General features: G+C 44.1%; 1 protein-coding gene across 1 annotated transcript in view; it reads left to right on the top strand.

Annotated features, from left to right (window-relative positions):
* The window catches only part of LOC126543282 (ubiquitin carboxyl-terminal hydrolase 10-like), a 105,238-nt gene that overhangs the window by 83,468 nt on the left and 9,089 nt on the right, over nt 1-12,681 (top strand). Inside the window, exon 12 of the mRNA XM_055061803.2 lies at nt 5,300-5,422. Coding sequence (XP_054917778.1) covers nt 5,300-5,422 — 123 coding nt within the window. The remainder of the gene's footprint in view (nt 1-5,299; nt 5,423-12,681) is intronic.

Genomic DNA, 12,681 nt, shown 5'->3' with positions numbered 1-12,681 from the left:
TCTGTAATTTGAGTGGCTATAATATGTTCTATAAGTTTATAACATGAGGAAGTTAAAGATATCGGTCTGTAGTTAGATAGTAATAATCTGTCGCCTTTTTTGAAGATAGGGATTACTCGGGCCGTCTTCCAGTCACGCGGCAAGGTTGCTGTTGACAAGGAACTATTAAAAATAATAAAAAGGAACTTGGCAACGCATTCGGCATATCGTCGAAGAAACACATTTGGAAGATCGTCAGGACCGCAACATTTTTTCGTGTTTAAGTTTAAAAGCATAGAAACCAAACCAGGATATGAAATAAAATTGACTTCGTATGGTTGAAAGGACATCGTGGTAAGCGTACATGGTCCAGATACTGAAAACACGCTATGAAAATAGGCATTAAAATGATTTGCTATATCTTCATAATTTGTGACTATGCTACCGTCAACTGATATCTTTGAAACTGCTTTCTTGGTTTCACTAAGATAATTCCAGAATTTGGAAGGATCATTCTTTATAAAATTGGGCATTACAGTTTTAAAGTAGTAATCCTTTGCGTGATGCATCGCTTGTGCAAGGATTCTTTGGTGATCGCCGATAACACTGCAGTGCGCATGCTGCTTTTTTAGCCGTTTAACTTTTCTCTTCAATTTAATGATTTCACGAGTCATCCAGAGTGTACGCCTATGTGTTTGTTTGCGTTTGCTGGGTATAAAGTTGCTCATACAATAATGACACGTCTCAACAAATTTGTCCCAAAGAGCGCCCGTGTCCGGGGCGCCGTCATCAAAGTCAGCAAGTACGGTTTCCATGTATTCAAGCACACGAGCATCGTCAGCTCGGGAATAGTCCTTAAAATACCGAATGGGAGATTTTTGGTAGCTACTGCATTTAAGAAAAGGAATTGACACGCTTACAAGTTCATGATCGGACAGCCCTTGTTCCACTAGAATGGTATGTTCTGAAAAAGCCCTATTTACAAAAACCAAATCTAGAACCGAGCTTGCATGTCCTTGTACGCGTGTGGGTTGTTTGATTATTTGAGTTAGGTCGTGAGCGAGCATGATATCAAAAATGATGTTAGCGTTTTTACTGGCCTGGGAACAGGACAGTCCCTCCCAGTCCACACTTGGCAAATTAAGGTCACCTACCACAAAAATTTTCTTATTATGATACTGTGACATATGTTCTTTGAGCACAGTTAAATACTCCGGGCACGCGTCCGGCGACCTGTAACATGCATATAAGATGAAGCTATGTCCCCAACAGGATAACTGTACGCACAAGCATTCAGGAATGCCAACATCAGTTGTAATCGTAGCTTCTACTACGGGTTTAACAAGGATAGCTACTCCCCCACCTCTAGTAGTTCTATCTTTTCGATATACGTTGTAACATGAGGGAAAGATTTCATCGTCACTAATTTCCTTTCTCAGCCACGTTTCTGTTATCACCGCGATGTGAGGATCATGCTGCATAAGTATGGTTTCTAACTTATCTATTTTATTAGTGACACTGCGCGCATTTATGTTAAGTAGCCTCAGTTCTTTCCGTTTGGTTACATCTCCGGCTTTTTTGGAGGACCTAGCGATTTTTACTTTGGATGTGCTTTCCAGACGAGGGATCTGGTCGCATTGCTCAGTTATGTCTGCGGCAATGGCGCTTGGCTTCGAGTATTTGGCCGTCGGGTTTCGCCTGCCGCCGTGCGTCGCTTTTTGCTTCCGTTTTTTTGAACAGGTACCTTATCATTTTTGTTTTCGTCCCAAACGTATGCCTTTTTATTGATATATAGCTTATCGTATACCAGCGAGGCTTTCTCGCCGTTCTCTCTATTCATTTTGGAGCTTTGCCATAGCTTTCTTCTGATTTCCCGTACTCTTACCGAAAAATCCTCGCCAATAGAGTAATTCGTGCCTTTCAGTTTGCTTCCCTGCTTTAGAATTGTAATTTTGTCTCTTGAATCTAGGAGCTTGAGAATAACAGGCCTAACCTTGCCAGGGGATGGCCGTCCCAACCTATGAATACGTTCTATAGCCACTGGTTCTAGCTCAAGAATACCTTTTATTATCTCATTGTTCACAGCACCTTCTAGCGATTCGGTTTTCTCTTCTTCAGCTTCAGGTAGTCCGTAAACAATGATGTTAGACCTTCTGCTTCAGTTCTCCAGGTCATCAATTCTTGCTTCAAGGTAAGCAATTTGCTCCTGGCACGACGTAACCTTAATTTCTAGACTGGCCAAGGAATCTAATTTTTTGTCAATATCAGTAAGGCATTTTTCTTTAATTTCCCTAATGTCGATTGCAATCTCACTAAGTTGTTTTGCTATTTGTGCGAGGTCAGGGCCGGGGTTAGTTTCGATGTCGCCACAAAGCAGTAGTAACCATCGAACACATGAAGCAGTATCGAACAAAGCGCAACATATTCCGGAGCCGAACAACCGTGGGCACGGCAACACCACCAAAAATGGATCGTCAGAACGAAAGCACTTTCCGTATCGTTTGCTTACCTCTACCAAATACAGGAAGGGATTAGATGCGACCCACATCGTGGTGATGCCGCCGTGCCCAGTGCCAGGCAAGTCCGCTGGAAAGCCTTTTATAGCGGAATCCGTCCATGTCGTCATCCACTCTCTGGTCACGTGGTAACGTTGTAACGTCTCCGTTGGGTGAGAGGGTAGCGTTGCCCATGACGGTGCTTGTAGATTATCCGGTGCTTCGTGGTGATGGAAATTCCGCTCATGCGCCGCTACGACGTTCGCCGGTTCCACGCGCGTGTTGTTGGCAGTGATCAGCAGGCCAAAGATCTGTACCAAATACAGGAAGGGATTAGATGCGACCCACATCGTGGTGATGCCGCCGTGCCCAGTGCCAGGCAAGTCCGCTGGAAAGCCTTTTATAGCGGAATCCGTCCATGTCGTCATCCACTCTCTGGTCACGTGGTAACGTTGTAACGTCTCCGTTGGGTGAGAGGGTAGCGTTGCCCATGACGGTGCTTGTAGATTATCCGGTGCTTCGTGGTGATGGAAATTCCGCTCATGCGCCGCTACATGCCCGCAATGATATGCCCACATGCCCGCAATGAGTGTGTTATATGCATGTTAATTGGGACCTTTGCTTCGGCGACTTCTCGTGCTTGGTTCAACACTATCCTGTTAGCCCTAGTGCTGCTGGTGCACACGCTCCCAACGGTCTTGCACTGAGCCTTTGCCTGCAAGATTGATTACAGGTGACTTTAGCCTTTTTCTCTCCCATCTTGCACTGATAATAAAATTTCTATAATGTACACCAGTGAACAAAAAAGAGATATTGTGGTTTCATGTAAAAAATTCATTACCTATATTTCTAAGCCACTATAGTTGCTATATATGTTAACAGGAAGTGAAAAGTGAGGACTATATTTTTTTTTAATCACAGCCATTATAAAGATCAAGCAGGATGTGTGCTGTTGTAACCAAAGGGAGAGAAATGACATTTTGTTTATTGGTGGTACCATAAAGCTATGCTTTCCACTTTGTTCATTTCATGTTACTTATGCCTGGATTTTGGAGTTAGTGTGCCAGTGGATGTGCATGCATCCCTTTTAGCTTTTTAGTTTTTGTGATCTCTGGTTATATATTTAACCTTTAGTAGCATGCCAAGGGTATCGCTTAGCTAACCTCTGCAGGTAAAATTCCGTCACCAGTGCATACATATTTTCACATACTGCTTGATGTTTACAGTTTCCCTGTGATACATTTGGAATGTGCTAATTGTGTGCATGATGGGTGGGCCATGTGGTGTGGTTAATTAAATGTGGCAGTGTGTTCCGGAGACTTGCGCTTGGTTAGCATGTGCCTTACATAATGCAGCACCAACTTTCTGAGCAGTTTATTTAGCTCAGTGGGGCCAAAATGCAAAAAAAAAAAAAAATCATACCTTTTAATGCACTGCTCTTTGTGCACTTTGGTAAACTGAACCAAACACCGTGACTAAGTATTGCACAGTTCTGAAAACTATGAAAATGGCCATAACTTTTCCTGATTTGTGCCTTGAAAAACTTAATTTTTTTCTGGCCGCTCTGTGTTTGCTGTTTGTCATCAATCAGCATGGGAGCAGCACTTCTGGTGCCTACGTCTTGCAGAGCTGTCTGTAAGCAAAATGTGCTGAACTTGCAAGGGGAGACGCAGGTGAAAAAGTTGCGGATTTCTGAAAAACCTCACATTTTTTGTTTTCGGCTGCATTGTCGTTCTTGGACGCAGCTTTTATTTCTGGGAAACTCAAGCTGACATTTGCGCGAGAAATCGTCTGAAAATGTGACTAATTGAGCAGTCGTAATGCGAAAATTGCGATAAGTCAGTCTGTGAAAGTTCGTGCCATTTGCGTCCTTCTGCAGCCTCCAAGGTGCACCAGCCGTAATTCTCATATCATTGCACAGAACAAAAACAAGAAAATGGACGTACCTGTTGAGCATTTTGAATTGCACGCCATGCGCAATGAAGCTGAACCACAATGGCCAAGCGGGCCCACTAGCAGTAGTGACCCATCATATTCCCAAGTTTTCAATGCATTGTCCTGTGATGGCCAGCATGGGAAGTACGATTTCAACATCTGGAGGTGTAGAATTCAATGCAAGTTTAGAGAAATCCAGTGTGAGACACTTCAAAAAATGGCAGCCTGAAAATGCATCTGTTAGGCTAGGCCGAATGCCTATATTGATCACCGTGGAAGTGATTGTGAGATTGACACTGCTGTGGAATTCGTCAGTGTGGTGTCGCGGCCTATGGGCCGACAAAGAAAAGAGCGAACCAGCCATAACCCAACAAATAATCCTGCTTTAATTTTTAACGCTTAGATATATACATGGGGACAACAGCGCCTCAGTTGTTCACAGGGTTTGAAGACAGGGTACCGAAACAAGAACGACACAACATATTCCCCCCTTAAACTTAGTAATGGAAGTAGTAATGTTTGACGCTGCAAAAACCGGGAATTCCTATTGAGAATTGAGTTGTTACACAGTAGATCCCAATTTAGACTTAGTAACTCATAGGTACCTTTAAAATCTGTTTAGTACGTTACCAGAACTTCAGCTTTTGAAATTGCCACAGTATTATATCAATGGAAATCATTATGTGCTAACTTACGCACCATTTTGAATAAAAATGAATTTGTTATATTTCCACACTCTCTTGCCCTGCAGGCACAACTATGTAGCCTTTGTCAGAAATGTCAGGCTTGATTTTTTGTTTTGTTTTATTCACTCTGTAAATGGGTATTGGCAACAAGGCACTTTTCTGATGGCAGTACGAGTGCTGAATCTTTTTTGCCGTATTTTTCAGGCAGAGTATTCAAAATCTCCATTGATGGACATATTTGGAGGTGAAATGCGCTCTTCTGTGACAGCTGATGGAGAGACATCAGCTTCGCTTCAGCCATTCTTCACTCTACAGCTGGATATCCAGGTACATGAGTTTTACCTTTCATAGTCTCTTCTCTCACCTTTTTAATGCAAAGCACTCTTCTTAGAGTCCAGGTACTTTTTGGTGGGGAAGCCTATTGCCATTTTTGGGGGTTGATCCCAGTGATAGTGCAGCCTTAAAATGATGTGCCACTGGGTTTTTGTGTGCGTTCAATCTTAGTCTTGACATTACAAACATTGTCTTACATATTATGAATATAAACACTACAGCCTATAATTTTCGCATAGCTGTTCTCTACGAATGATAAATGCTTCGTATTATGTAGCTGTGAACTGCAGTTAAGTCTGCCAAATTATTTTTCATGCGAACCTTGTATTGCCTTACTCGTGTTGGTGTTGCTGTACGAAAAAACCCAAGCTGCGTGAAAATAAGAACTTGTCCGGCTGCAGATTCAAGTCGCCAACTTACCGCACTTACCGATTCAGCCCTTGTCAATTCATCATACACAACTTTTAAAACGGGGTTTTATATGCACGAAGCAGTAGACTCGGTGTAAGGCACAAGCCAATCACAGGCGTGCCCTCCCTCCAGAGGAGGGAAAGGGTGTAATCGCGTGTTCGCTCGTAATGTGCCTGCAGTTTCCTGCCAGTTCAGGCCCGGCAGTCTGATGAGGAGGCCATGTTTGGTTCGTTCTGGCGAAGAGCAGGCTGTGTTAAAGGAATGGCAGTGGGAGCGGGCCACGCGTCATGCGTTCCGCCAAAGAACAGGTGGCGTTTGATGAGCGCCGCAGGGAGCTCGCTCGAGAAGGGGCTCGTCGTCGATATGCCAACCTCACCGTGAGGGAGGGAGCGCAAAGCCGTGGCATTACGACAATGAAGAGCCGCGGATCCTGAGCGTCGCTTGCACCCCTGTTCACAGTAGTGGAAGGGTGGCCAGTTTTTTTAAGATCAGTTTCGTGCACCGTAAAAAGTTGCTGAGTGGTAGTGTAGTGTACAGGGCGCTTTATTTTAACAGTAACTTTTTAAATATTGCCTGTAACACTTTTCAGAAATCTACTTATTGGGCTAGGTATACTTGAATTCTACATTACTCGCACTGCGAATAAATATACATAATTGAGTAATTGCCAAAAGTCAACTGATCTAGTTCCCCGCAGGTGCGTCTGCGTCAGCAGGCGTTTGGTGTGTTGCGACACCACGAACCCGAGCACATGGGGGTTGGCCCCTCTTGTGTCTCATCGTTAGCATGATTCAATCGCATAAACAATCGTTAGCATGATTATGCCAAAGAGGGCAAAATTTCCCGCCGATATTCCTTCGTCCGTTGCCATTGCCGTGGCGCGGTGACGACGAGGAGCACGAGCCGCATGATGCCGGGGAGTTGCCAAGTCCTAGCTTTGGAGAAGCCGTCGCGGCTATGGACCTCCTCCGCAGGTGCGTCGCACCTCACAGCGACGCTGACAGCAATGCGGCCTTCCAGGCTATTGAGAAACGTGTGGTGATTTCTAGCGAGTGAAAGAAACGGAAACCCACCATTCTAGACTATTTTAAGTTCTAAGAGCACTCTGGAAATAAATTGTCTACAGTTGAAGCTGCACTTTTTTCATTCATTTTCGGAGCTTTCCTCACTGTTGCGTTTTCCCGGCTGTTACGTTTTTTTCCTCGGTCCGGTGAAAAACGTATGAACGGGGTTCCACTGTATACAGATGCTTTTAAATCCTCTAATGGTGTTTCTTACTCAGCTCATGGACCTTCATTTTCGACAAGCAGGGCACTAAATGCACACACAAGTATCTTTACAGCAGAAGCCTACACTAAACTCTTCGCTACTACTCAACACATAAAGCTCACAAATCTCGCTAGGGCTATGGTGTTTATAGATTCATTTAGTGTAGTCAGGGCCGTAATTAACTAAAACATAAGAACTTCGTTTTTATTGAGCTGTATAGCTTGTTTCTCCGCATATAGGTGCAATCAAGTGACTGTCATGTGCAGGGTACCTGGCCACAAAGATATCAAAGGCAATATAGCTGCTGATAAAAACGCTGTCATTAACTTTTAGCGGCACAGGTGCAAATACAGTTAAACCTCGGTAAAACAAAGTATTCTTTTCATAGATTCTTGTCCATATAATACCATGTATTTTGAACATCAGTATAACGAGGTGTTTGTATGCAATTTCAATATAACGAAATCTCACTGCCACCGCAAAGGTACGCAAGACAATAAATGGAAACTTCCGCGGACGCAGATGGTCACATGATTAAACTACAAGTGGCTGCTTGCAAACGCACCTCTCTAAGCGCGCCCTTGCGTTAGAGGTAACCTGCCTCGAGGGCGTGCCATTTTGTAAGCAGCTTTCCCGCGCATTTAGTATTGGAGGTTGTGTAATCTCAAGTTTAGGTGACCCGTTGGAGCGAGAGGCAGACGAAGCATTTGCTCCTTCGCACTTGTCCTGATAGCGTCATCCCAGTGCGGGCGACGCTATCAGCAGCAGAGGTGGAGTTTGCACGAAAGTGTACCGCCAATGTGAAGATATCGTTGCCGACTCCCAGATATATAAAAATGAACTGTTTTCTCATTCAAGTTTGCCTTTTTTGATTGCCTGTTAATTCGGAAAATTCTGCGGCCCCTTCCCGTGCAAGAAAAACCGATCAGCAACTGTACTTATTTGCATAAAAGGTCGAATTTAAATACAACGAAATTCGGATATAACGAAGCAAATTGCCGATTTTACAGACTTTGTTATAGCAAGGTTTATATGTATCCCCATCCCTGCCACACACCTAAAGTCTTTTCTATGCCATAAGCTGAGGAAGCATTGGCAAGGACTGTGTAATACCCAAGTATCGAATAACCTACACATAAAACCAAAACTAGGGGACTGGATAACTGAGAAAACAGTGCAATATAAGGAAGTACTTGTTTGTCGATTAAGGATAGGACACACTTGCAGCACTCACTCTTTGCTCTTGACTGGGAGGGATCTTCCAAGTTGTAGCAAGTACGGCAGTTATCTCGCAGTTCTCAATGTTCACATTCAATGCCCTGCAATAGAAGCAGAAACGAAAAAGTATTTCCTTTCTGCATATCACGAAAACATATCTCTACACCCGGCATTTTTTTTTTCTTAGCAATGAACTGCTTTTTAACCTGAAAATAGGCGTAAAGTTTTTAGCTGGAACAGATACTCTGAAAATCATTTGGCCAGGTAATTTTAGCACGTGATCAACAGCCCTTGTATGTCGGAGCTCTTTTGAAGCTCTTATGTCAGTGTTATGTTTAATTGCATCATGTTGTTAATGAAACCCAGTTGCCGTAGCCCACATCATTAACTAGTCAGTGTCATTTTAGTACTTATATGTTTTACGCCATTTTCAGTGACAGTTCTTCATACCTGCCAACCCTCCCGATTTGCCCGGGAGATTCCCGATTTTTTACTGAACTTTCCGATTGTATGATCACTATCTTATATCTCTGTTCGCGCAATAATGGTTTTTGCGAAACTGGCACCGTGGAATCTACAGCCGCATCGTAATCGTCAGCATCACCAACAACGGCAGCACTAGCACCATCGGTATCAACTAAGGAGCCGACTACAGCGCCTAGTAAGCCGACCAACGCCAGAGCCAATGTAGTTCTTGCATTTCATGCATGCCTTCCTCCATGGTGCATCTTGTTGCTGCTACTTTTGTGTATGATTAGTGTTGGCTAGGCCGTGTGTGTGGTGCACCGTGTAAAGTTAGAATTCTCGTGTGCTTAATGCCATGGTTACAGTGTACTAGAATAGGCAGTGGAACGACCGCGCTTCTTGGGCGACTATCGCGGCGGGGTTGTGATCGGCGACTACGGGGAGGCGCGCATCGAAGCCTACACGGCATGTGGACTCTAAAGGCTACTTCCGCAACTTCTTTCATTCATTCGCACCCAGGGCGCACCCGTTAAGCGAAACGAATTTTTCTAGGGTTTAAAATTTACTCTTTCTCTATTTTGGCCAAAACCACGATGCAAAGATGCTTGCTTGCACCAATTGCAAATGACGGTACACACCGTGCGCAGTGTTCGCTGGCATGAATAGATGAGACGAAATAAATAAAAAAACTGCAACAGATAATGATTATCTTCAAAGTTTTATTGCACACTTCCATGGCATGAGGATGCCAAGAATTCACATACTATTAGAACGCACAACACAAATACACAAAATGTTCCAGGTCAAGACAATGCAGAAGTTACTAGCATACACAAACATACAGTGATATTAGAAATACATTAGGAGGTTTTCCATGGTATGACAAAATTGAGAACTTAATACAAAAATGCACAATAGAAATAAACATGTTTAGCAATGCCATGGTTAATAAGTACAAATATATAAAAAGCGACACCCACTGAAGGATATAAAGAAATTCACAATACAGATAAGCAACTGTGCTGTACACACAATACAAAGGTTAATTAAACTGCAGCTATCATTCAGGAATGCCGGCATACCAGTCAAATTAATGGTTTAATATGCAATCAATTCAGCCTGCTTAACTTCAAGTGCTTAGATGACTTCCGCTTTGTTCAGCCCCTTTACAAAAAAGTGGAGCCTGGTTGTGACATAAAAGTCGACAACACGGGGTGTCAAGCATTCTGCATGCGCTTTGCAACCAATACTCAAGGGCCTGGCAGAATGAATCATCTTCAGGATATCCATTACACTCTCACTGTGCACCTTATTAGTAGAGAAACAACTAGTGAAAACATCCTCTAGGCGTGTAATAAATGTAAAAAGGTCAACTGAAGGGGAGACGCGGGTCGAAAAACGGCGATTTTCATGAAAAAAGTCTATTTTATGTTTTCGACTGTTTCAAATAGATTGATCCCTCCTCTTTCATATATAAAGAAATCAGAGCCGTAAATGATCGGGAAATTATAAATAAACTCGGTGAAAGCACTCAAGGTGGCAAGACAAGGTGCAAATCTGGCCCATTTTCCAGCGCGTGATGCGGCAAATCGCGGCGTCGCAAGTCATTGGTCTTGTGCAAGGCAGTAGACCTTCACTTTTTCTCTCTGAGGTCGGCTTTGCCGCGTCACAATCACCCCGGGAAGTAATAATAAAAACACCATTTCTCCGCCGAAACCAAGCGCTTTCGCTGGGTTTCTAAATCGCGTGGTGCGATTCCAGCCACGCCATTGGCTGCTAGCGCGCGACGCGGCCACAACTTGTCTGCTCTTTCTGCGACGCGCAGCTCTCTCGACGTGTTCGCAAGCTTTCACGCATTTTTCTGCTCCTTGTTTCGATGGATCCCGTGAAGAAACGCGATTTTCGACCTCGAAAGTATCGGTCGAAGCACAAGTTCAAGGGGACTCGCCGCAAAGTCAAGCGGCGTGCAATAGAGACGTCCGCGGCTGCTAAGCCTAACCTCGGTGACGGCGATGCTTACGACGGTTCAGAGCCGGCCGGCCGCTCAAGATTCGTTGACAGCGCAGACGAATTCGTCAGCGCACCGGAGAAAAAAGTAGAGAATCTTCGACAATCAAGATAGGAGCGGCGAGGAGACGGCAAGCACCTTTATCTGCGAGATCGGCGTCGCGAACGTGAGCGCCGCTTGTCTGGCGTGCGGACGGCGCGACCTTTTTATCCGTGAGTTGGCCGAAAAACGGAAAGGACTCGCGTCGTTTTTAGAGTTGTGTTGCAACAATGCAGCGTGTACCACGTCCGTTATCTCGTCACATACTCGTCGCGGCGTGCATCTCTGGCAGACGACGCTATTGGTGGAGCGCGCCCTTCGGCCAGCCCGAGAGAGCGTTTCGCCGTGAATATCAAGGCAGTGGTTGCGGCGCACGCAAATGGAGCTGGACACAATCAACTCGTACGATATTGTGCAGTTCTTTGTTTGCCCAAACCGATGCACCATAAATCGTTCACCGCCATAACAAAGAAAGTGCACCTCGCTGCTACACGAGCAGTGGCTGAAAACTTGGAGTTGGCTTGGAAAGTAAGAGCTCAGGAAGTGGGCCAGCATTGTGCTCACAAAGACTCTATGAGAGAAAAACTTATGGTGCAGGTGAATTCTAAAGTTGTGCACTGGATCGATACCCTATCCTGCTTTATGTGCAATTTTTATATAGATTTCAGCGCTACAACACAAATAAAGAGCTTTTATAACTTTCAATCGTGTTTTTCTCAGCTTCATGTTTTTGGGCGAACATGGCTTTTGTGCGCGACATTTGATGTACTTATTGTGGTCCAATCAAGACGAAATTTGGTGTGCATCATCTTTAAGATGTGTAGAATGCGCCTATCTAGGTTTTAGTGCAACCAGTTTATTTTTAAGAATGGAAATGTTCAATACCCGTTGGTACCAGTCACTGAAAACGAAGCATCAGATATGAAATTCTCTCAAAATGTTGCCTGTCAAGGGAATTGCATTATCTTCGTTATTAGCACTCACTGGAGTGTTAGGGACAAGAAACGCCATCTTGCACTGCTATATCATGCAAACTGCTAGGTCCAGTAGCTGCACAAACATGCACTGTTTCTCACTTATGCATGGCACTTAGGACATGAAAGCATCGAGCTATCCTAAAACTAAAAACAGATTTGTAATGAGGATATCAAGCTATATAAGTGGTACAATTTTCATTTGCCTAGCAATAACATATAAAAAGAAAGGTTTCTGAGGAGCGTCTCCCCTGAAGGGTACAACAAACCACCCTGATCTTTGAACTGCACAAATGCAGAAGCAGCCAACAAGCGCCCTTGCTCAGTTGACAGCAAGAGGCGGGCAATGCAATCGGGACATTTGGTCGGTAGCACGCACTTTTTTGCCACATAGCCTGAAATGTAATATATTAACCTTGACTCGCTTCTCTTCACATGATACACATGTTCATCAGTTTCTGCTGGCAAAGATGTAGTCAGAACCTCTGTATTTTCATCTGTGTACAACTTCTGTTTCCAAAAACTTTCCCTTAGTGGTACCCTCTTCTCTGTCGGTTGCCTCAAGAAGAGAGTTGATCACATCATCCTCCACATTGCTGCCCGTGACGCTTCGTGCCAAGTTGTAAAAAGAAAGACAATGAACAGTCAGTAGAAACTGCTGCGGCGTTGGATGACTGTTGCAGCCCGATGAAAGTCTCACTACAGTAAACTCTCAGTTGTACGAACGTCGGTTTATCGAATATTTCAGAATAACGAACTTTTGAAAAATCCCCGGCAGTTTTCTTATAGATTCTATGCAAAAATGTTTCACTTAAACGAATTTCGGAGCAGTCAATATTTCAGTTTAACGAACTCGCTCAGACGACCAA

This window comes from Dermacentor andersoni, chromosome 1 (genome assembly GCF_023375885.2).
Source record: "Dermacentor andersoni chromosome 1, qqDerAnde1_hic_scaffold, whole genome shotgun sequence".
NCBI classification, from domain to species: domain Eukaryota; kingdom Metazoa; phylum Arthropoda; class Arachnida; order Ixodida; family Ixodidae; genus Dermacentor; species Dermacentor andersoni.
Note: the sequence above shows the minus strand (reverse complement) of the source record. Positions and strands in the feature narration are given on the sequence as shown.